The sequence below is a fragment of the Thunnus maccoyii genome, chromosome 22 (assembly GCF_910596095.1).
Source record: "Thunnus maccoyii chromosome 22, fThuMac1.1, whole genome shotgun sequence".
NCBI lineage: Eukaryota > Metazoa > Chordata > Actinopteri > Scombriformes > Scombridae > Thunnus > Thunnus maccoyii.
In genome coordinates, this window is record NC_056554.1 from 17,913,490 (window position 1) to 17,935,384 (window position 21,895).

The following is a 21,895-nucleotide window of genomic DNA, read 5'->3' on the forward strand; positions in this document are numbered from 1 at the left end:
ACTTAGTTGTCATTCTTAAGAATGTTTCAGGGTTTTAAACCCAAACTCCTGAAGAGTACATCAAAGTATTTGACTGGCGGTAGAAGGAAATAAATACATTATAATGTAAGTTCCTGGAAGGCTGGAGTCTGCAACGAATCAGTCAATCAACTAATAAATTATTCAATCAACAGTTTTAAACATGTAGTCCAGCAAAGACGATACGAGTTAAAAATGAATAAGAGAGACGTTAAAAATGGATGGTAAGAACACCTTACAGTACACTAAAGTAGCCTTAAAATTCCAAGTAAGTGAAGCTCAAAATGTTTTTGTTGACATTTCAAATCACACAAATTTCAGATTTTAATGCTTTTAATAAAACGTTTAACAAACTATAACCTCAAAAATAAACTCTGACTCAAAATCAGCTGACCTGAAATAACACCGACAATTCTAGTATTGCAGGGCTGCTGCACTTTACGGTGTTTTGTTGTCCACCTTCTGTATTTGACCCAAGCTGCACGGCTGGTAAAGTCATTTCTCTTGGAGCTCAGAGGGCCAAGGCCAGGGAGTATAAATTTGTATCTGGGGTAAAAGGAGAGGGAGGGAGGGGGGTATATTTTGGGTCTTAGGTGAGCGTGTGTTAGTTGGGGGGTTGGGGGTTTGGGGGGTTGGAGATGGCAGTGGTTACAGTCTGTCTCATGTGTCAGTGTACAGCAGAGCCTCGAGGCAGCTGCTCTCTGGTGAGTTTCCCCATATCTCTTCTTTTGCTGTCTCTCCTCACTTTCTCTTTTCATTTCCATGCTGTCACATATGCTTTTCAACGCACTTATAAGTCTCTTTAGGGGGTGTTGTTTGTATTTTGAATTTTTTAAAATAGTGTTTGGCTGCCTAAGAGCTGTGACCTGAATATTTTTTTCTGTTGCAGTCAGTTCAGTAGAGATTGAGAAATTTCTCGAAAAAAAACAGCAGTGACAAGTCTGTATTCTTTTGGAGCTATGAGGTGTTTAAATGTGATAAAATCATCCAGACAAGTCCATGTTCTTGTTTAGAGCAGAGAAGTACTGCAAGGAGTGTCACTGGCTAGACCAATATTTTTGGAAAGATGTTAATCTTGTCTGCCATGAATACCTAGGCCTCAAGCAGAGAGGTGCCTGCGTTAAAAGTCAAACTCACTTACAGCTTCACATGCTGCTAGTGTGCTAATTAAAAAAGCTTAATATATTTAGCTTGAGATCAAAATAAAGATGCAAATGTGTTTTACTTAAAAAGTAAATGTCTGATGTTAAAGCTTCTAAGTCTGAAATAACTTAGTAGAAACCAACCTTAGCAGATAGTGCAGTACAGTAATGGCAAAGAAATGTTTGATATAATTTAGAAACAATGTCACCATTATGTAGTTTGTCCATCAGGGGGCACTAGTAAGTTTATTTTTCAACTGCAATGTGTCTCACTCAGTACACATCTAGGTCACAATACTGTCCAGAAAGAACTATATTTAAGGGATCCTTATCAAAAATCATCATCATCATCAGATTTAAAAAAAACCCTCAAATATGGATTGGCCTCAGAAATCAGTCAAGCTCAGTGGAATAAACAAAAATAAACAGTCTGACAACACTCCCCGAAGACTCACAGGGGCTCATTTATTGAAAAAAAAAAAGAGTAAAACAATAATAAAAAAAAGGTTTAGCTTTCCATAACTAAAATTCTAGGTAATCTGAATATATTTTTAAAAAAACCTTTGGCTTTAATTTGACACTATAAATGAGTCCCGTCATGCTTTCCTTAGCAGATTTGCATGCAAATGACCCTAAGTGAAGAAACATCATCTAACCCTACTGACCTCGATATCACAGCAGGTTTGATGCCCCATTCAAAGGCTGGTTGTTTGAGCTGAAAATGACCCTGCCTCTCCGCCGTGTAGGAATGGCAACCACTGGGAACCTTTCTGAAGAGCAGGTGCACTGCTCCATCTGTCTCGACGTCTTCACCAATCCCGTATCCATCCCCTGTGGACACAACTTCTGCCAGAGCTGCATTCTGGGATACTGGAAAACCAGCCCTTTGTATCAGTGTCCTATGTGCAAGAAGTCCTTCTACAAAAGGCCCGATATTAGCGTTAACACTGTCCTGAGGGAAATCGCAGAGCAGTTCAAGGAAATCAGGGTTAAAAGTGTAAAAGGGAACTTGAGCAAAGAGGAGGAGGAGGAGGGGAAAGTGGAGAAAGAAAAGAAGTGGACAATGGAGAGACGGAAAAAGGAGGATGAAGAGAAGCTTTTGGAGAAAGATCAGAAGAAGCAGCTTCTGGAGGAGCTGAAGCAGAAGCAGGAGGAGGAGAGGAGAAAGAAAGAGGCGTCAAAGGAGAAACCAGGAGAGAAGAAGCCACCGCCAGAGGATTTACCACCGCTGATTCCCCGAGGGTCAGCCACCAAAACTTCCTCTCTGCCATCACCATTGTTCGAGGCATCAGCTCAAACATCACGCCCACAATCACCTCCAATCCCTCCTTCTCCAGCTCCTCAAGCCTCACCTTCACCTACTTCCTCTTCGCTCCTACCTTCTTCCTGGGAGGAGGTCCTGTGTGATGTTTGCCTAGGGGAAGGCAGGCCGAAAGCGGTCAAATCCTGCCTCGTATGTCTGACTTCCTACTGTGAGGAGCATCTAAAATCTCACACTGCCAGGTTCACGAAGCACAAGCTGATGGAGCCTGTCGCGAACATGGAGGACAGGATGTGTCCTAAGCATGAAAGGCTGTTGGAGCTGTTCTGTAAGAAGGATCAAACCTGTGTGTGTGTACTCTGCACTGAGACAGACCACAGGGCGCACTACACTGTCCCTGTGGAGCGAGAATGGACAGAGAAAAAGGTGAGACAGATTTGCTAAAATCCACATATACAGGGTTAAGGTTTAGTCAGGCAAATATTTCTCAGAGGTAGAGTAGCTTCAAGCTAGAAACCTCAGTGGGGAGAAGATTTGAAAGAATTCTACCATAAATGTGCAAGACAGAAAAAATTTAAGTCCCAATATTAATTTCTCAAGTAAAAGGCTTTGAAACAAGTTTTGAGGCTTGAAAATGAATGAAAAAGCAAGAAAAAAAACTCCCAGATGACAGCAATAAATACATTATGAATTGGATATCTCAAGGTGAAACATTTCCAGAGTTTAAAAGAATAGCTTGACATTTTGGTAAAAAATCTTGCCAAGAAAAGTTTCATACCACTCTCATGTCTGTACAGTAAATATGATGCTATAGCCAGCAAATGATTAGTTTAGCTTAGCATAAAGACTGCAAACAGGGGGAATCAGCTAGCCTTGCTCTGTCCAAAGGCAACAAAGACTGCCCACTAGCACTTTTAAAGATCACTAACATGTTATATTGTCTTGTTTGATCCATACCAATCTCCAGACCCCTTTTCTGTGGCTAGAAGACGGCACCGTGGTGACCTGAAAGTACCTACTGTAGCTAGTTTTCTATGTTCAGTTTAGTTTGTATCTACATTATGTATTTAGTTTGTATCTAAGGCAATGTCCAAACTAACCTTGCTGAATTTGAAAATGCGTCTTTCCTAAGTTTTGGCCTTCTGTCCAGACTTAGCCAGAATTTCTCAAACCCATAAATGGCCTTATGTTGTAATATGGAAAATATGGAGTTTTCCACAACTATACTCTCACGGAAACAGCCAGCCAGTTGTCTCGGTAATTGCTCATTTTTAATGCCATCATACAGCCAAGTAAGCTAGGTAGCTACCTTGCTAATTTTACAAGATTGAACCTTGAGTTTTAAACTAACTTGTAGGCTCCTCTATAAACCTGTGGTTCAATGACTCTATGCAGTCAATTCCAGAGTTTAATCCAAGAAAAACGTTATTTATTAATCTCAAATGTAAATTATAAGACTGTTGGCCAATAGCAGGGACCACCACATATACATCAAACTGCTCTATAGCCCATATCAGCCTCTCTAAAAACACAAGTCTTCCTGTTCCCACAAGTAAATAATTGAAAACTGTAAACTGAAGATCAAGAATATTCATTCATGTCGAATCATCAGCGTTGTTTATGTGACATTCTGTTGTGTAGGCACAGCTGAAGAGGACAGAGATGGATGTCCAGCAAATGATCGAGGAGAGAGTGAAGAAGGTGGAGGAGATCAAACACTCTGTGGAGCTCAACAAAGTGAGTGAGCTAGTGCACAAAGTCTCTAATTAGCATCAGTGATCGTATTTACACACACATAAATATTTACAATAGAGTTTTATATTGTATTTCTATTTCATTTTGAGCACTATGACACTATGGCTCGATGAAACACTCTCTGATTTCAGGCTAGCGCTCAGAGAGAGATCGAGGACAGCATGCAGGTCTTCTCAGAGCTGGTGCGCTCCATCCAGAGGACTCAGGCCGATCTGGTTTTGGCCATAGAGGAGAAGCAGAGGCAGACAGAGAGATGGGCCGAGAACCTTATTACAGAACTGGACCAGGAAATCGCTGTGTTAAAAAGGAGGAATACAGATCTGGAAAACATGGCTCGTACAGACCACATTCACTTCTTGAAGGTGAGAGAGCATTTTGTTTTAATGAACAAAGTTCACTTCAAAGTTAAATCTAAGTTTCATATTTGAGCTTTGGCCCTGAAAACGGGCCAGGAAAGGGTTCTTATATTGTTAAAATACCATTTGGAAATTCAACTTATTTCCATTTCATGTCTTGTACTGTATCCCTGTAGAGTTTCCCGGCTCTTAGCACTACACCATCTGTGAAAGACTGGTCTGAGACCAATGTTCCCACTGCCATGTGCATAGGCATGATCAGGAGATCTGTGTCCCAACTGGAGGCAACACTGAATGAAGTAATCGAAAAACTGGCAGAAAGTGGTAGGATTTCCTTTAACAAATCCATATATCTTTTATATGTTTCTGTTCATTTTGATTTTAAATTGAAAGCATCACCTGAAGAAGCTGAATAAAGATACTTTTGTCTTTTGTTTTTTACAGAGACCAAAAAGATTCTGAAATATTCAGGTAATTTTTTTTTTTTTTTTGGATTTGGTTTAATTTTTTTCATCCTCTCAAAATACTCCAACTAAATACATCTTTTGTTATGTTTCTGCAGCGGATGTCACTCTGGACCCTGACACAGCAAACCCGTGGTTGCAGCTTTCTCAGGACAGACGTCAGGTGAGACACCTGGGTGCATGGCAGGACCTCCCTGACCACCCTGACCGCTTTGACACGGTGGTCATTGTCTTGGGCCGTGAGGGCTTCACCTCAGGAAGACATTTCTGGGAAGTCCAGGTGGGAGACAAGGATGACTGGTACCTGGGCGTAGCCAAGTCTTCTGTCAACAGGAAGGGTAGGATCTCTGTGAGCACCACCCATGGCTACTGGGCTCTGGCCATGAAGAAAGGCCAAGGGTACCGGGTGTCAACATCCCCGCCGGTACTGCTCACCCTCGACTCCAAGCCCAAGCAAGTGGGTGTGTACGTGGACTACAAGGAGGGCCAAGTGTCATTTTATGACATGAGAGCTCGGACTCATATTTACACGTTCAAAGATACATTCACGGAGAAGATTCTGCCCTTTTTCTACCTGTACTGCTGCGACAAAGCCTCTGATACCTTTGTGATCTGTCCTGCGAATGAGAAGAGCCCGATCAAGCAAAGTTAAGGACAAGTTTTAAAATAAAACGACACACAAAAGAACTGGAAAACCCTTATGAAAATGCAAACAGACTTTATTTTGAAATCCAGTGTTTTGTGTATATTTATTACATGTATAGCATAGCTCAAAAATATGTTAATTGTACATCTTATGTATTCATATTAGCTCATGGGGGTTCCACAAAAGCCTTAATGGGATAGTTTGACATTTTGGGTAATACACTTGTTAGCTTTCTTGCTAAGACTTAGATGAGAAGCTCAATAAGCTGTCAAATATGAAGCTACTGCCTGCAATAGTTAGCGGTTAGCTTAGCTTAGCATAGCATGAAGACTGGAAACAGCAGAGGGAAAGATCAATACCTCCTTCATGTCTGTATACAGAAAATCTAACTCTCAGCAAGAACATAAATGCCCCAAGCTAAAGTTAAAAGAAAGTAATAGTAGTTTTTTCTTTAATGATGTTTTGATGGTTTAATGATTGCATGTTAATTTTTATGTGACTGATGCTGCAAAGGTTGTTGAAGATAAGTGTGCCATGATTTAGGACAATAAATGTCTCAAATATTGCCAAATCTCTCTATTTCTGGCTTCATGGACTTTTCTAAGTTTCATTTCAGTAAAATGAGGTCACTTGAACACACCCACTAAAGTGACTGGAGCTGCCTCAGCTTCTCAAGGGCTGGTCTTTATTTTTATTTCCATTCCAGAGATGATGAGTGTTGTATTGTTTTTGGTGCCATAATTACCGCGTTCCATCTTGCATGTGAAAGTCGGTTCGATCCTCAGAATTTACCGTAGAACTACGAAGCGTAAGGTGAGTTATATTTCCAACACTTTTTACTGTTTGTTACATGTTTGCTATTAAAAAAACACATCTGTAAGAATGTACAGTAGTGTGTGATTAAGATGTGCAAACCGCAAGTTGATTCACATGAAAGTGAGTCACTGGGCGGGTCGGGACTCGGGACATTAAAAAACAACCTAAAAATAGACTTGGTTCAAAAGACATTTTTGGCATATTTTGTAGTTTTTATGTCTGTATTCAGTGCAAGACAAAACCATGGTGGTAAGGGTTGCACGTGATGTAAAAGAGACCCGAAATATAAAACATATAAATTACCTTTTGTCCTGCACAGAGCCATAATGTCATCATTCAGTGTCCTCAACTCATTGCCAAAGGATCATTTCCAGTGTCCAATCTGTCTGAATGTCTTCAGCGACCCGGTCACCACACCTTGTGGTCACAACTTCTGCAAGACCTGCCTCAGCGAGCACTGGGACAACAGTGAGTTGTGTCACTGTCCGACATGTAATAAAAGATTCTACATCAAACCTGAGATCTCCACAAACGCGGTCATTGACGAGATTTCGGTCCAAATAAAGAAGAGAAAAGTTGAGATACTGGAAAGCGCTGATGCGCCATGGCAGGTGAAGTGTGATGTGTGCTCTGAAGTTAAGTTCAAGGCCCTCAAGTCATGCCTGGTGTGTCTGACGTCATACTGTGAAGCCCACCTGGAGCCTCACCAGAGAGTACCCTCCCTGATAAGACACAAGCTGATCGACCCGGTGGAGAACCTGGAGGAGAGGATGTGTGTGAAGCATGAGAGGATGCTGGACCTTTTCTGCAGGGGTGAAGAGGTGTGCATCTGTCTGCTTTGCAATGAGACAGACCACAAATACCACGAGACAGTGCCTGTTGAAGAAGAAGGGGCTTTACAGAAGGTAAGAAGAACTCCAAATGAGAGAATGTCTGGTTTATGCCCTTTTAAAAATATTTTAATTCTATATTTTTAGGAAAATATTGAGTCCAAAAAAGCTAAGATCCAAACGATGATTGAGGCCAGACTGGAAAAAATAAAAGAATTTACGGTTTCTTCTGAAATGAGGAGAGTAAGTACTGAGAACATTTTGTACAAGTGTAATTTAACAATTTATATATCAGTCCTAATGACATAGTTTCTTTACTTTATTACAGGAGAAAGCAAATAAAGAGGCCGGGGACAGTGATAAGCTGTTCAATACTCTGATGACTCGTGTTCAAGAGATGCAAATGAAAATCAATTCAAATATTCAGGAGAAGCTCCAAAAATCTGAAGAGAAAGACAAAGCGATGATTAAAGAGCTGGAGGACGAAATCACCCAACTGCAGAGGAAGCAGTCTGAGCTGGAGGAGCTTTCACAAACTGATGACCACGTTCACCTTCTGCAGGTTATTGAACACCCTCAACAGCCACCAACATACACTTAACATGCAAATAATGATCCTGTAATACACAATAGTTCAATCACTTCCTTGTTTCCCTCCCTTGCATCTTATCCTCACTCGTCAATACTTAAAGTATGCAAAAAGACCAGAAATAGTATTAATGTTCTTGTCACAAAAGTTGATGAAAAGACCTGTTTGCCAAAAATATCGTACATTTGTTAATGTTTGTTTTACATTTGTTTTTTTTTTTAATTTTTATTTTTCATGACAGTGCATCAGGATACAAAATCTGCTTTGGTGTAGATGGTTTGGTTTTATAGCCCTGTGTTACTCATGATCATGTGTTTGTGAATCATTCTAGACTTTGCAGTCCCTGAACACCCTCTCAGACGGCAAGGACTGGTCTCAGGTCAGGGTTTACTCAGACGTGTATGTGCGGACGCTGAGGAGAGCCATGTCTCATCTTGTGCACACTTTTCGTGCCGAACTGAAAATTCTGACAAACATGGGTAAGCATCTGTTTCATCAGTGAAGATGAAGTCTCTTCGTATGAGTTTCCCATAACTGAGGTGTTGTGTGTTCATATGTTACAGAACTGACAAGAATGAGACAATACAAAGGTAAGATAATAAACACACATACCTTCATTTTTTTAACTTGCTGATTGAATTCAGTCATTATTACTTCAGATGAAAGCTGTGCTTGATCTAATTTTAATTTTCTCAGAGTCCGTCACCTTTGACCCAACCACTGCCGGTTGCTACCTTGTGGTGTCTGAATTTGGTAAACGTTTGAAGTACTCCAAAACTGCGAGCACCTCATCGCCTGCTGACTTTGACAGGTTTGACTGTCCCATGGTTTTAGGCAAAAAGGGCTTCACCTCTGGGCGGCACTATTGGGAAGTCCAAGTGGGCCTCAGAACCGAATGGGACATTGGTGTTGCAAAGGAAACGGTATCCAGGACGGGAACCATTGTGAAAAGAGAAAATGGCTTCTTTGCCATAGGGAAGAAAGGTGTTGAATATAAAGCTCAACGCACACCCTACACAGTTCTTAACCTGAGTCCCAGACCAAGACAGGTGGGAGTTTACGTGGACTACGAAGAAGGCCGAGTCTCTTTCTATGATGTGAATGAGAAGTTGCATATTTACTCTTTCACGGGAGAATCTTTCACAGAGAAACTGTTCCCGTACTTTTATCTGTACAGTTGGGCAAAGAAATCAGAGCCTTTGATTATTACCTCTATGGAAGATCAAGCACTTCTCTTCTCTCGCATTCGCCTCCTCACACAAGCTAAAGAATAACTAATCAGTATAAAACTGTTGTAAGGTCAATCCTCACAACTCCAAAAAGGCCTGCAATGATTGAACCTTTCAAGACTCACCACATACAGTAACTTTATCCTAATGTTCTCTTTTGCTCTCCTGAAGACCTGGGCCCTCTTTAACAGCTCAAAAAACATACTTAACATTGTTTTATCAGCTTGATACTTCATGACTTTTCCTAATTATATGTGAATTGCTTTGGAACATGATTTTGACCTGATGATATACTTCAGAACTCCACTACAGAAGATGATTCATAACCTCTGTCTGGGCAGATATGTTTAAATGCAATGGATTTTCCTATGTTCTTTATCTGTGATTTGTGTTGACAGTACTTCTTTATGCAGCACTACATCTCCCAAATCCCCAATAACTCTGTTTTTACCCCAAACATATCAATATGTAGGATAAGATACTGTTTCTTTGTCCATTAATGACTTTTTGGCAAGGTCTAATAACAATGCTTTGTGTTATTTTCAGTGCATGCTCACATTGTGGCACAGTACTTTTCTACATATTGGGTTTTGATGAGATCAGAGGAACAGAAAAATCATATTTCATGGTGAAAAATGAGAAAATCTTTGCAACTATTGTTATTTTTACACATACAGGATTGAAGTCTGTGGGATCCCAAACAATGAGAAAGTAAAGTTGCGTTTCTTTCATTTTAGTATCATTCTATTAACTTGTATTATTTTTTTCTCATTGGAATAAATGTTGAATAAAGCATAAACGTGTGAGTTTGCTATATTCCTAAAAAACAGACATTTGCTGCCCTTTTTTGTAGCTTCAGCTCACTTGTTATAAGGAAATGTTACAACCTGCTTTATCAGGAGTATATAGGTTTATGAGCACCCAGGAAACAACAGAAACAGAGCCGCCCTCTTTCCCAGCAGTAAAAGGTGTGTCTATACTTACAATATTCAGAAGACGAATCAAAAGATAAGAGTGTAACTCAACACTGTATGAGCCTCAGGAAAGACAAGCTGGCAGTTACACAAGAAAGGTATGAGAGTTTTATATTTTAATTCTGATGCTCTGGTAAGTAAAGTTTTAATTGCTGTTGAAGTTTTTTGTGATATCAGTGACAAGCTGTGTGATGATGTTTAACTAGAAGTTATTTATAGTTACGAGCCAGTTTTAGTTGATTTACTGTAGACTGACATGTCAAAACATAAATCCACAATTAGAAATATATTTTACTCTGTTGACACATGCAGCAATCAATGGTCCATCTTGAAACATTATTTCACTGTTAAATAGAATACTGGATTCTGATTGGCCCGAATATGTGCAACGTTTTGAAATTACCACATGGCTGTGACGCAGTAATCGCGCCACTCTGACATATGCAGTCTCTGATTAATACTCATGACTTCTACTTGTTGGAGGAGGAATGGAATGTTTCATTTTATGTCAACAAAAACATTGAAAGAGTGTTTTCCCTCAAAAAACTGAAATAAGTAATACTTAATAAATACTCCTACGCATGTATTTATGACTACAGTTGCTGATAAAACTATTACTCAACTTACAACTCTTGACTGTGGACCAAATATGGTGCATCCAACACCAATAAAACCTCTTACCTAACTCAGTAAGAAATTTGATTGATTGCTCTCAACCATACCATTTAACAAACTCATCCATTGCCACACACTGTATAATATATGTGTTCCCCACTGAGTGCTTTTTCTTAATATTTCTCATATGTAAATCCATTTTAAAATGTTGCCTCCCTGACATTATTGATTACACTGCGTTGTGGGTTATTTTTTGATGACTGCGCAGCTTGTTGTTGATGACTCTTTACTTACTTGCGAAACTTGATGTCGGCCTCTATTGTCTTATAAATAATTATTAACCTGGCACCAGGGAGAAGCTTACACACAACATGCAATATGTGAACTTTTCTGAAGTAAGAAATCAAAGCAGTTCTACATACTGTAAAGAAATATAGAAAGGAGCACAAAGTTAGGCGGAGTGCTGATCTCAACTTGTTTTGGTTATAGTGAAACACATGCGGCTGCTGTTAGAACCTATAACAGCAAAACACTCTTTCACTAATAAATTTACATATGATTTACCTTTTGGGACATGGTTTTCCATAAATAACCAGCCCCCTCCTGACTCTGTACTCTGTTACCTAACCTATAACAGTAACTTGTCACAATACCAGTCCCTGTTGGACTCAGCTCTGTGTTACCCAGGCCAATTTTAGTGACTAAACAGCTCACTAAGCACTTCACATAACTTGTAATTAAAGTTAAATAAAACTGTCTTTAATCTTTTGATCCCATCACCTGACACAAAGAGTGAGACAAATGTTTGCACTCACCCTTTAAACTAATGAAGAACTGCTGTAAGTCATATGTGTGCTAATATAGTCTTTGCTTTGTCTACAGATATATGGTATTCAGCAACCAGTGGAATAAACCATCATTCTGTGTATGCTAAAATCACATCCAATCAGACCACAGGTTGTATGCATGTATGTGCACACACATGTAAAGGCACACATTACGTTTTTGACCTCATGTCAGAGCTTCCCAAGTGCTGCATCTGTCTGGATGAGTTCACCAACCCCACTTCCCTCCCGTGTGGACACAGCTTCTGCCTTGGCTGTATAGGAGAATACTGGAGGATCAATGGCGCCTGTCAGTGCCCCCTCTGCAAGGCCTTCTTCCCCACCAGGCCACAACTCAAAACGAACCAGAGTCAACATGCCGGTGCCCCGACTGAGGAAGAAACCATGGCTTTAAGAGCCGGAGAGGTTCCCTGTGATTTCTGCCCAGGAAAGCATCGAGCAGTGAAGTCCTGCCTGGTGTGCCTGGCCTCATACTGTGACACCCATCTAGAGCCACATTACAAGAATGAAGATCTTGGGCGCCATCTTCTGATCAGTGTGGTGAAGAACCTGGAGGGCTCTGTGTGTAGACTGCACGGGAAGCAGTTAGTCAGGTTCTGCAGGAGCGATCGTACATGTATTTGTGCCATGTGTGCACAGACAGAACACAAGGGCCATCACATTATTTCTATCAACAAGGAAGCGGCAAAGAAGAAGGTAAAGTCTAATAAAAGCACCACATCAGGAAACATTAATGAGTTCAGTTATTGTTTTGTAACATAGGCAATGCAATATTAGAGGATTTGCTTTTCATAGAGACTGATTTTATCAGTTTGCACTTTTAACAAATTGAAATCATCATTAAATCACTCCAACATTGTGGAAATGATTCAGACTAACACAAAACACTTGTAGTTTCCTCTGGCCCTCTGCTTTTTTTTTTTTTTACAAAACTGGCGGAAAATCTACATGTATGCAGTAAGTGTCTGGTTTTGTGTTTACGAGGGTGCTCAAAAACTAGGCTGAAGATTTCAGCAGTTACTCATGATGAAGTATTATGTCTGACCACTTCAATAAAGTGAAAGAGAACACAAAAGACTGCTGAGGGGGCAAGTGTCAACATCATTTCTGTAACAGTAAGCTACAACTTTTACAGAACATCTGGTCTTAATTTCGGGAAAACAAGAGAAAAAACCAAACATCTCCTTTCATCACATATTTAAACAAAAATACCACAATTTATGTGACAAAGATCTCAATTTAAAACAAAGACATAGCATCTTTGAAGAGGAAATACACAATGAATCACTCTAAACTCTAAACTTTCATGGATGTGACTCAAAATATCAATGAAAGCAAGTCTGTTTTATATCAGCCATAAAAGGCTGTAGCTGTGCTGACAAACTTCTTTTTTTATTTCCACAGGTCAGACTAAAAAAGATAAAGATGAAACTTCAGCAAGCAGTTCAGGAGAGACTGAGTAAAGTTGAGAAAATCAAGCTCAATGCAAACATAAATGGAGAAAATCAGAAAGAAGCATGGATGCAAAGCAAAGAGCTCATTAAACAGTTGGAAGAAGAAATCTCTGAGCTACAGAGAAAAAACACTGAACTGGAGCAGCTTTCACAGACTGAAGACAACCTCCATTTCCTACAGGTCACTTATGAAAGACAATATATCACTCATCAGACAAATCAAATCATTTATTTTCTTTTTGTGACAAATACTGATCTTATAACGCAGTCTCTCTCTTGTCTCTACAGAGATTTCTAAACATTGATTCATATTAATGGTTGGACGAACAAGATGATGATTCACCCTCAAGAGCACTGGAACAAATGTTTTGGGGTTTTTTTCTATTTAAAAAAATAGTACGGCACATAACCCCATGTAAATAGGCTAATTATTGTGTTTGCACTTCAGTTTTTATGTAGGTTGAAAAACAAGATGTAACATGTTAATTAGTGAGCTTTGGAGTTGCTGGTGTTACGTCTCTACTCTAGGGGGAAACCTGGACACAACATGCTTAGAGCCCCCCGCTTTTGCCAATCCCAAGAATGGTCAGTCCAACAACCAACAATGTTCACAATGTAGCAGTTTACTGGCAAAAGCTTCAGAGCTGAACAATGCTCAAAATAACAAACAAAAATTAACTAACCCCAACCCTAAACTTCCCTGACAAAAAAAAAAAAAAAACAGGAGAAAAATAGGTTACAAATAGAAAAAGGGCTTCTCACTCCTACTGACTGTGACTGCTACCTCGGTATAAATATTTACAGTGTGCATCTAAACATCTGATGGTTGGAAAGTTGTCTAACACACTGTGCTTGCATCTTAAGTCAAAACCCTACTGAAACCATTCAAATACACTGGACTAACACACAACTGTAGGGTTTAGCAGGAGAGCCTCCATTGTTGGGAACGGGAGAGAAGGGAGAAGGGCGGAAGCTGGCATCAGCTGGTCTGCATTAGCCAGTCAGCCAGCAGCTATCCCGTCACCTGAGCCAATCAGGGAGCACCACCTGCAACTCATCACACACACACACACACACACACACAAAAAAAACAATTATGTGTGAATAAAATACTAATGATGATTTCTGCCAATTTGAAGAAACAGTAAACCTTAAGAACTACAATAATTGCTGAAGTTCAGTAAATCAGATTGGTCCAGAGTATGGTATATCACACTGAGAACATATTGTATGAATGTAACTTATGCCTGGGTGGATGATGTAATTTATTTGAAGGATGATGTGTGTTTAAATGCTGTACAGGATTTCAGTGTTTTTTTGTTGTTGTTTTTTTTTTCCTTTTTTGGACTAATGAACAAAATGTCAAACCCAAAACAACATATTTATACAAACTAATAAAGTGTATTTTTTGAGTAAATAAAGAACATTAAAGCAATACAGCAAAACAACACATTTTGCTGGAGTTATGTTTTTACCTCAAAGACTGAAAAATGAAACTTATGGATATTACTCACTCGTAGTCTGACAGTGAAACATGCTTCACATTGAGCAATAGACAGGGAGTAAACAAAAACCCTAAGCTCATTTCCCAGCAAAATCTCTTGCCAAGCTCAATATTTGATCTGTGCGAACTTGCTCAACATGTAACATACCCTGTAGCAGACAAACAGATGATTTGGTTGTTCATTTACATGCTGACATGCCTCTTTGAATTAAGGAAGTGGCAGACTGGCAGAGCTTTTGAACAGAAATGAAACTTAACAGAAGAGGTATAAGCAAAGAAGGGACACTCCCACTCAGTGGGAGGAGAGAGAGGAAGAGACGGTGACTGTGAGAGACTGTCTATGAGAAAAGGAGCATCTCGATAGCTGAAAGGTAATAATATACTCCACATATAAGTATTTTCTGATCATATTACATTTAGACTTTATCTCTCTTTACGAGAATGAGGGGGGAAGATATTGATTTTTACTTCAAGGTTCTGTTGAGCCTTTTTTTAAATTCACCTGACTTGACTGTTGGTTTATTGCTTTACTGTGTAAAGCTCCTTGGTTTAAGGTTTAAGCCTTTGATGTTTTAGACTTTTTCTTATCTAAGTGATGGTTTGGGAAGAGTTTTAGTGTTGGTTGTTCTTCAAGTCTACTTTCGCCAACTTTCTGTTATTGTAACGATATACACACACCCAAGGTTGAATTATCAAGTGGGCGTGTCAATGGTAATACCTTAGAGCTACAACAGTGTCAAAGGGTGATTTTATGTATGTGTTTCCTTATTGTGCAGAGAGATATGTGCTTCGTCATCTTGACTTTTGGAATATGTCTTCTGACCCCTAAGTCATTTCATAATAGAGACCAGTAATTAGTTACAGCCAAGATACAACACTGGATGCTGGATATGCATCAAGAGTTAAACTGCACCTAAGACAAGGGAAACTGACCACTCTGATTTTCAAAATCCTCCATAACTGGCCAGGTTAAAATGCTGGTCAAACTGTGGGTGGAAAATGAGTACTGATATGCGTAGATCTTAGCGACTGTTGAATAAATAATTGAATCATTTGATATCAATCTTTTATATATATATATATATATATATATATATATATATATATATATATATATATATATATATATATATGTACACACACATTCAGCAGCATATACTCATTGCCCTTTAGGATGATGGCCTAATGGACCACACTGAAGGTACATTACATTCATTTTGCAAAAGGCAACACTTGAAGTAAATATTTAAAAAATGCAAAGTAGAAATAATTGTTAATACTTACCATTAGAGAAGGTTTATAATGTGCGTTAAACCTGCACTTTAACAACCACTTTAGGACTTTCCAAATTAAAAATGAAAATACTTAAATAAAGCATAAATATGTTAAACATCAAAAAGTTGCTCAATAAACAGCTCACGATTTAAAGCATCACTATGCAACTTTTGAAAGAGGCATTAACAGTCTTCCTCTTTCAAATGAAAAGCTGAGAATTCACCCTTGCTCATTTTGTTACACTCAGGGTTTTTGCTGCTACAACCTTACTTGGTGTGTCATGACCAGTAGCTCATGGTGGCTAATGTTAGCTAATCTTAGCACATTTTAAATCAATAGTCCTGTGTACAGTACTGATATTTAACAATAATAATAATAGTAATAACTTTATTTATATAGCACCTTTTAAAAACAGAGTTTACAAAGTGCTTTGACAGACAAAGCAAAAGCAGAACAATGCAAAGCAAGGACAATGGAGCCAGTTCACTGACTCTATTACTCTTCTGTATTTGTGCTATTGTTACACTATCTTTTAGTATTTACTATAATCCTGTAATTGTTGCCCGTGGCAACAGTGGGTGCTGTTCAGGAAAAGTTACATAGCCTTGCTTTTAGTCATTGGTAATTCACTAACATATAGACAATATTTGAGTACAACAGGGCTCCAGACTAACTTTTTTCACCACTGTTCCAGAACCATCCTGATAAACAATTTTAACCATCCTGAAGTAAAAGTAAACTTTCCCAAAATTAAACTGTTGTTTCTTTACTTTATAAAGCAAGACAGAGTTTGCCTGGAGGCCCCAAATCACTAAATTCGCCCCTGTTGATGTGTGAGTGTTTTCTTTAACAATTTCTAATTTAGAGATGCTATTTTCAGTAACTGTAAACATTTCCATGGTGAACTGTGCCTTTGTAATACAGTTTCATATTTATGTAGCCTATTATGTATGCTGCCTGCTGCAGCCCCGTTTCTGCTCCTGATAACCCATGCGGTCTGGAAAGATTGCAGCAAGCTGAGTACACCAATTTCTCCAGCAATCTCTCTTGCATAATTGTAAAAGTAACTGTCATTAGAGTCTGTATATTTCTTAGTATTCCCCGTTGTTAGTTTGCTTAGTTGTGAGTCAGTATTTTGTGCCTGATGAAAAATGAAGCTGTCTGCTGCTGCGGATATAACTGCAATCCGCGCATCACTACTGTCCACGTACAAGTTGATAAATGTTTAAGGCTTAGATTATAACAAAAAAAGACCATAATAATATATTTAAATTGTCTAAATGTAGCCTACGCTTTAGCTAATATACTCACACACAGCCAGCTTGCTGTGTTTTGTTTAACCAGCACAACGTATTTGCAAATTCCTGCCAGAAAACTGTTTGTGACTGAGGAGATAGATAGGCCGGTACCACAGGAACATTTCAGGTCTCACACTGAGTAGCCACCCAATTTTAGTAACGATAGTAGTATAGTATGAGACAAAAAAAAGCATGAGAAGATGCATTCTGTTGTAGTCAGCTCTTAGTTCAGTTTGTCATTTGCTAAGCAATAGGTTAAAATAAATTAATAATGGACGACGTATAGAATGTTAGGGATCGTTAGTCTCGAGCCCTGGAGTAATAAAAGAAAAATGTCGGCAGTGAACACCTTTGAAGTTCCAAAACAATAACAACATAATCACCTGAGAATTAATTATTGTATTACATTACATTTTTGCTCTATTCAATCAGATATGGCCTCTGCCAGTGCATCACTCAGTGAGACAGTCCCACTGGAGAAACATCTAACATGCTCCATCTGCCTGGATCCATTTGTGGATCCTGTCACTACAGATTGTGGCCACTCCTTCTGTGAGGAATGTCTGCGCTGCAATTTAAATTACAATGACAGGATGTGCCCTCTTTGCAAGCAGCCTCTGAGCAAAACCCCAGGTGTGAACATCGTCCTGAGAAACATTGTTCAACAGTTTAAAAAGACCCCAGAGAAAAATGATGATAAGTTCACTGGGGCACCTGGTGAGGTGGCCTGCGACATTTGTACAGAACAAACGCTGAAGGCCAAGAAGTCCTGTCTTGTGTGCCTTGCCTCGTATTGTTCGACCCACCTGGAAAATCATTTATCAACTGAAAGGTTGAAGGGTCACAAGCTGCTGGAACCTGTGGAGAACCTTGATGAGAGGGCCTGCCTGACTCACGGACGCCCCCTGGAGCTGTACAGCAAAAAGCAGCAGAAATGCATTTGTGTACGCTGTATGGAAGATGGTCAGGAGGAGGTTGTCTCCACTGAAGATGAATGGGACAAGAAGAAGGTAAATAACATATGGGAGGCCCTATATGTTTTGGTTGAATTCTTGGCATTTATAGTTTGTTGATGGAAACCAAATAATTTTATATCATAGCATGTACATTGGAAAAGAGAATGTTTGAAGTTGGGATATTGAACTGCTTTTTCGTCTACTGCAGACTAAGCTTGAGAGCAGTAAGACAGCGTTACAACAGAAAATAAACAAGAGAATGTTGAAGGTGGATGAGATTAATACGTCTCTACAGAGCTGCAAGGTAAGTCTTACAAGAGACAAACATAACCAATCAGACCAGTCTGTCAAGTCAAAACTGACAGAGTGGTTAGTTGAATGAGTTTCAAACACTATGGCAATTAAATGGAGCATCTGTTAAGCAATTATATCATCCCACACAAATGTATATTTATAAATGATACTTGGTAATAAGATGAACTGTCTCTGATTGAGTCAAAATATGACCAATGTTGTTTTTCAGGCCAATCAGTGTAGTTTTGTAGGGATAGATAAGATAAGATTTTCATATAGATTTATAGATATGTAGCATACCTTCAAGTGTTGTTAAAACCAAACCACAGGTACCCAAGTGAAATTTACATGACAGAAAAAAGTTACATAGAAAAATACTTCATCATACTGTCCAATTTGCAAAATGTCAAATGGACAATGCCTGATTTTCTTCAATTTTCAGGACCAGCTGGAGGATGAGTGGTGGGATATTGAGGGTGTTTTCACAGCTGTGATTGCCATTGTGGAGGAAGCCCATGCGAGAGCTCTTCAGCCACTAAAGGAAAGGAGGGAGGTTTTGGAGAAAGAGGCAAAAGATCTCATAGACGAGTTGGAAGCAGAGATCAACAGACTGGAGAAGACCATCTCTGAGCTGGATGATATATCTGCACTCGAGGATCACATCCTTTTTCTGCAGGTAAGCAGAAACTTCAGACCTTTTAGAAGACTCGAGATATTCCAGTTACTTGAAAGTACTTTTCGTTCAATCAATTTGGCTTGTATCATTAGATCTTCTTTGCTGAACTATACACTAAAGTTTTGATATGTACTACAGTCAGTTCACGTGTCTGTTGGTTGATCTCTTTTTCTCTCTCTCTTTCCGTCTCACAGCGATACCCATCTCTACAAGATGTGAACAACATCAAAGACTGGACAGAGGTGGATCTTGACACATCACTATCTTTTGGAACCATGAGAAAAACTACAACAACCATGATGGAAAAAATTCAACAGGAACTGGAGAAGCTGACCCCTATTGGTAGGAGTTAAATTATCAAAGTAAACGTAAAAAGCTAACATGTACTGTAGACCTAAATGATAAAACTATTTTCGTCATTTACAGAACTTACGAGAATTCCAAAGTTTGCAGGTGCGTGATATATTCTGTTTCTTCCTGACAATATCATTGAAAAGACAGACTTTTCTGTAGTGATTAGATCTTAGAATTGTTTCCCCAACTTGTTCTTTCAGTGGATGTAAAGCTTGACCCAACTACCGCTCACCAACGCCTTGATCTTTCTGATGATGGGAAGGAAGTGAAAGATGGTGGAGAGGACCACAAAGCAGATGATACTCCAGAGAGGTTTGATCTGTTTGGCAGTGTCCTGGGTCTCAACAGGTTGACATCTGGGAAGTCTTACTGGGACGTGGACGTCAGCAACAAGACCGGTTGGGATCTCGGCGTAGCAAGAGGTGACGCCAACCGCAAGGGGAAACTCTTGCTGAATCCAGAAAATGGTTACTGGGTTGCTGTACATTATGAAGGGGAAAAGTACGCAGCCCTGACAGATCCACCAGTTCGTCTTAACTTGAAAGAGAAACCTCAGAAGGTGGGGGTGTTTGTGGACTATGAGGAAGGACTTGTGTCCTTCTACGATGTAACGGCTCAATCGCACATCTACTCATTTACTGAGTGTTCATTCACTGATGAGCTCTTCCCATATCTCAGTCCACATGTAAAGAAAGATGATGAAAACTCCGATCCTCTGATTATCTCTGCTGTGAAACACTGTGAGGAGGTCATGGACGAGTCATGAAGGATGTATGTGTTTGTGTTCCAGTTTTATTAGGGGAGGTTAAGAAATGTTGGCAGTCAAAAACAAAGTTGTGTTTAGTAGAATGTAAATGGGGAATTTGTGGAAAATCTTGCTCTTAGAGGCTTGGTGGATTTGAAAGAAATGAACAACAGCAAAGTGGTGGAGAATTCGTAGAATTACAATTAGTAGAGTTAATTGCAAAGGTCTCAGTGGAATATATAGAAAAAGCGTTGGGGAGTAATAATGCTACATGTAACAACAATACATGTACTAGTTTAACTTTTTAATATTATATATTATATTATTATAATAATGTAATATTGTTAACAGCAACCTATTTTTGCCATTAATCAGCAGGGTAACACAACCAAAGGCTGTGGTGTAACTAATTATACCACCAAATAATGACTGTGTTTTTTAAAATTTCTTAACTGTTTCTTCAATGTATTCAAAGTTACCCTGTGGAGTTTTTGACCACTACTAGCACTATGGAGCAATGTTTTTATGCATAGTTGCCTGTTTTGTTCATGGGTGACACAATACACACTTCTACCAATGGTTTTACATGATTTCACCTATTAACACGCCAAAAAACAAACAAAACAAACTCCCAAAACCCAGCATTCGAAAGATAGGAAAGAAGAAGACTGCTAGCTAGCAAACATAGACGTAAACAGATGTAACCAATCCAAGTTTCAGAATTGTCAAAATAATGCAAATGTTTAAACTACTTTAAACTACTTTTTTATGTGTATTTAAATGCAGTGTTGCTGTAGTTGGCTTTCTTTGAATGAATCTGGCTTAGGTAGATAAAGAAAAGCAAAATATAGTGAGAAGGAGAAGAAAAAGGAGAGGCTGTACCAGTTTAACTCATGGTTTGGTCCATTTCACATTTCAATATCATAGCACAAAGCTAAGCTGATGTTATGTGCAGTTTAATATACCTTGTGCAGGGATTTAGACCTAAGTTGACCATAACTATGCCAACAACTGCCAGCAAATTATAAATGTCTTTTGTCTATAGTCATGGTAAAAACTATGTAGAGTAACAGGTTGAACTTGTGTTATGATCTAACATGTGAACTCTTGTATGGTCTCATGCTATGATTGGGACACAGAAGCCCCATCATAGCGAATATAGCATTTTTCCAAAGTTACACTATAATAAATGAGAACTTAGTGGTTACAACAGACTTACACAATGGTGGGTGAAGGATGTGCAGTGTGTAACATGACTTATATGGGAACTTGAGTAATTTTAGCACATTTGGCATCATCAGCACATTTCTCTTGGTGATGGGAGGAAAATCAACTTATTCTATACTGGGCATGTAATGTCAAATGTGTGTTTGCAGTCTACATACAGTGTAGCCTGATTATTTAGTAAATGTAACATATTTGTTCTTTTCAAAGCTTCAAAATCTAAATCCAAATAAAATTCCAAATTTTGAAAATCTTTTTTCTTTCAAAAATATATCTCTCTGACTTTATTTTTTTAATTTACTACTTTGAACAGATTGGTATTTCATAATCATCATGAATCATGGCAAGGCTTAGTAGACCCCCCCAGACCTCACACCCTGCACACTGTGATTGGCTGGGGGCTACACACCCACCGACCAAAGGTTGAGGCCCAAAAGTGTACCCAAAGTACCTAAAATGACCATCTTTGGGAAAAATTAACTTGACGAGTACTTTGATTTTTTAGTTTGGCTCATGTCCCATCCATGCTAACATGGAGGGGGCGGGACTTATGAAGTCTATACTGCAGCCAGCCA

General features: G+C 39.1%; 3 protein-coding genes across 4 annotated transcripts; all 3 read left to right on the forward strand.

Moving 5' to 3' along the window:
• The first annotated feature begins 655 nt into the window (after positions 1-655).
• LOC121889951 lies at positions 656-9,811 on the forward strand. The gene is made up of 14 exons (XM_042402196.1): positions 656-722; positions 1,839-2,847; positions 4,063-4,158; positions 4,308-4,538; positions 4,709-4,856; positions 4,977-5,003; positions 5,095-5,643; positions 6,428-6,455; positions 6,733-7,363; positions 7,436-7,531; positions 7,617-7,850; positions 8,209-8,356; positions 8,441-8,467; positions 8,574-9,811. Exons 2-14 carry the CDS (start codon positions 1,882-1,884, stop codon positions 9,149-9,151), a joined length of 3,759 nt encoding a protein of 1,252 aa, XP_042258130.1. The 5' UTR covers positions 656-722; positions 1,839-1,881; the 3' UTR covers positions 9,152-9,811.
• Positions 9,812-11,708: 1,897 nt separating this feature from the next.
• On the forward strand, positions 11,709-13,163 carry LOC121889953 (E3 ubiquitin-protein ligase TRIM47-like; the record flags this gene model as incomplete). The annotated part of the gene is made up of 2 exons (XM_042402197.1): positions 11,709-12,241; positions 12,950-13,163. Coding segments are annotated over exons 1-2 (747 nt in total), but the record flags the coding sequence as incomplete, so codon positions are not given.
• Positions 13,164-14,808: 1,645 nt separating this feature from the next.
• Positions 14,809-21,549, forward strand: LOC121889294 (E3 ubiquitin-protein ligase TRIM39-like). Of its 2 annotated transcripts, XM_042401146.1 has the most exons (7): positions 14,809-14,869; positions 17,504-18,081; positions 18,236-18,331; positions 18,764-18,997; positions 19,192-19,339; positions 19,424-19,450; positions 19,552-21,549. In XM_042401146.1, the coding sequence occupies exons 2-7, from the start codon at positions 17,506-17,508 to the stop codon at positions 20,115-20,117; spliced, it is 1,647 nt and encodes a 548-aa protein (XP_042257080.1). In that variant the 5' UTR covers positions 14,809-14,869; positions 17,504-17,505; the 3' UTR covers positions 20,118-21,549. The 2 variants fall into 2 exon arrangements, with proteins under 2 accessions (XP_042257080.1, XP_042257081.1); XM_042401147.1 differs by lacking the exon at positions 14,809-14,869 and having other exon boundaries at positions 17,455-18,081.
• The last annotated feature ends 346 nt before the right edge of the window (positions 21,550-21,895 follow it).

Coding starts and splice junctions, on each gene's coding strand:
- LOC121889294 (XM_042401146.1), top strand. CDS start 17,506: ATGGCCTCTGCCAGTGCATCACTCAGTGAGACAGTCCCACTGGAGAAA. Junction 18,332..18,763: donor CGTCTCTACAGAGCTGCAAG/GTAAGTCTTACA, acceptor TTCAATTTTCAG/GACCAGCTGGAGGATGAGTG. Junction 19,340..19,423: donor GGAGAAGCTGACCCCTATTG/GTAGGAGTTAAA, acceptor CGTCATTTACAG/AACTTACGAGAATTCCAAAG.
- LOC121889951 (XM_042402196.1), top strand. CDS start 1,882: ATGACCCTGCCTCTCCGCCGTGTAGGAATGGCAACCACTGGGAACCTT. Junction 4,539..4,708: donor ACCACATTCACTTCTTGAAG/GTGAGAGAGCAT, acceptor GTATCCCTGTAG/AGTTTCCCGGCTCTTAGCAC. Junction 5,644..6,427: donor GAAGAGCCCGATCAAGCAAA/GTTAAGGACAAG, acceptor TTCGATCCTCAG/AATTTACCGTAGAACTACGA.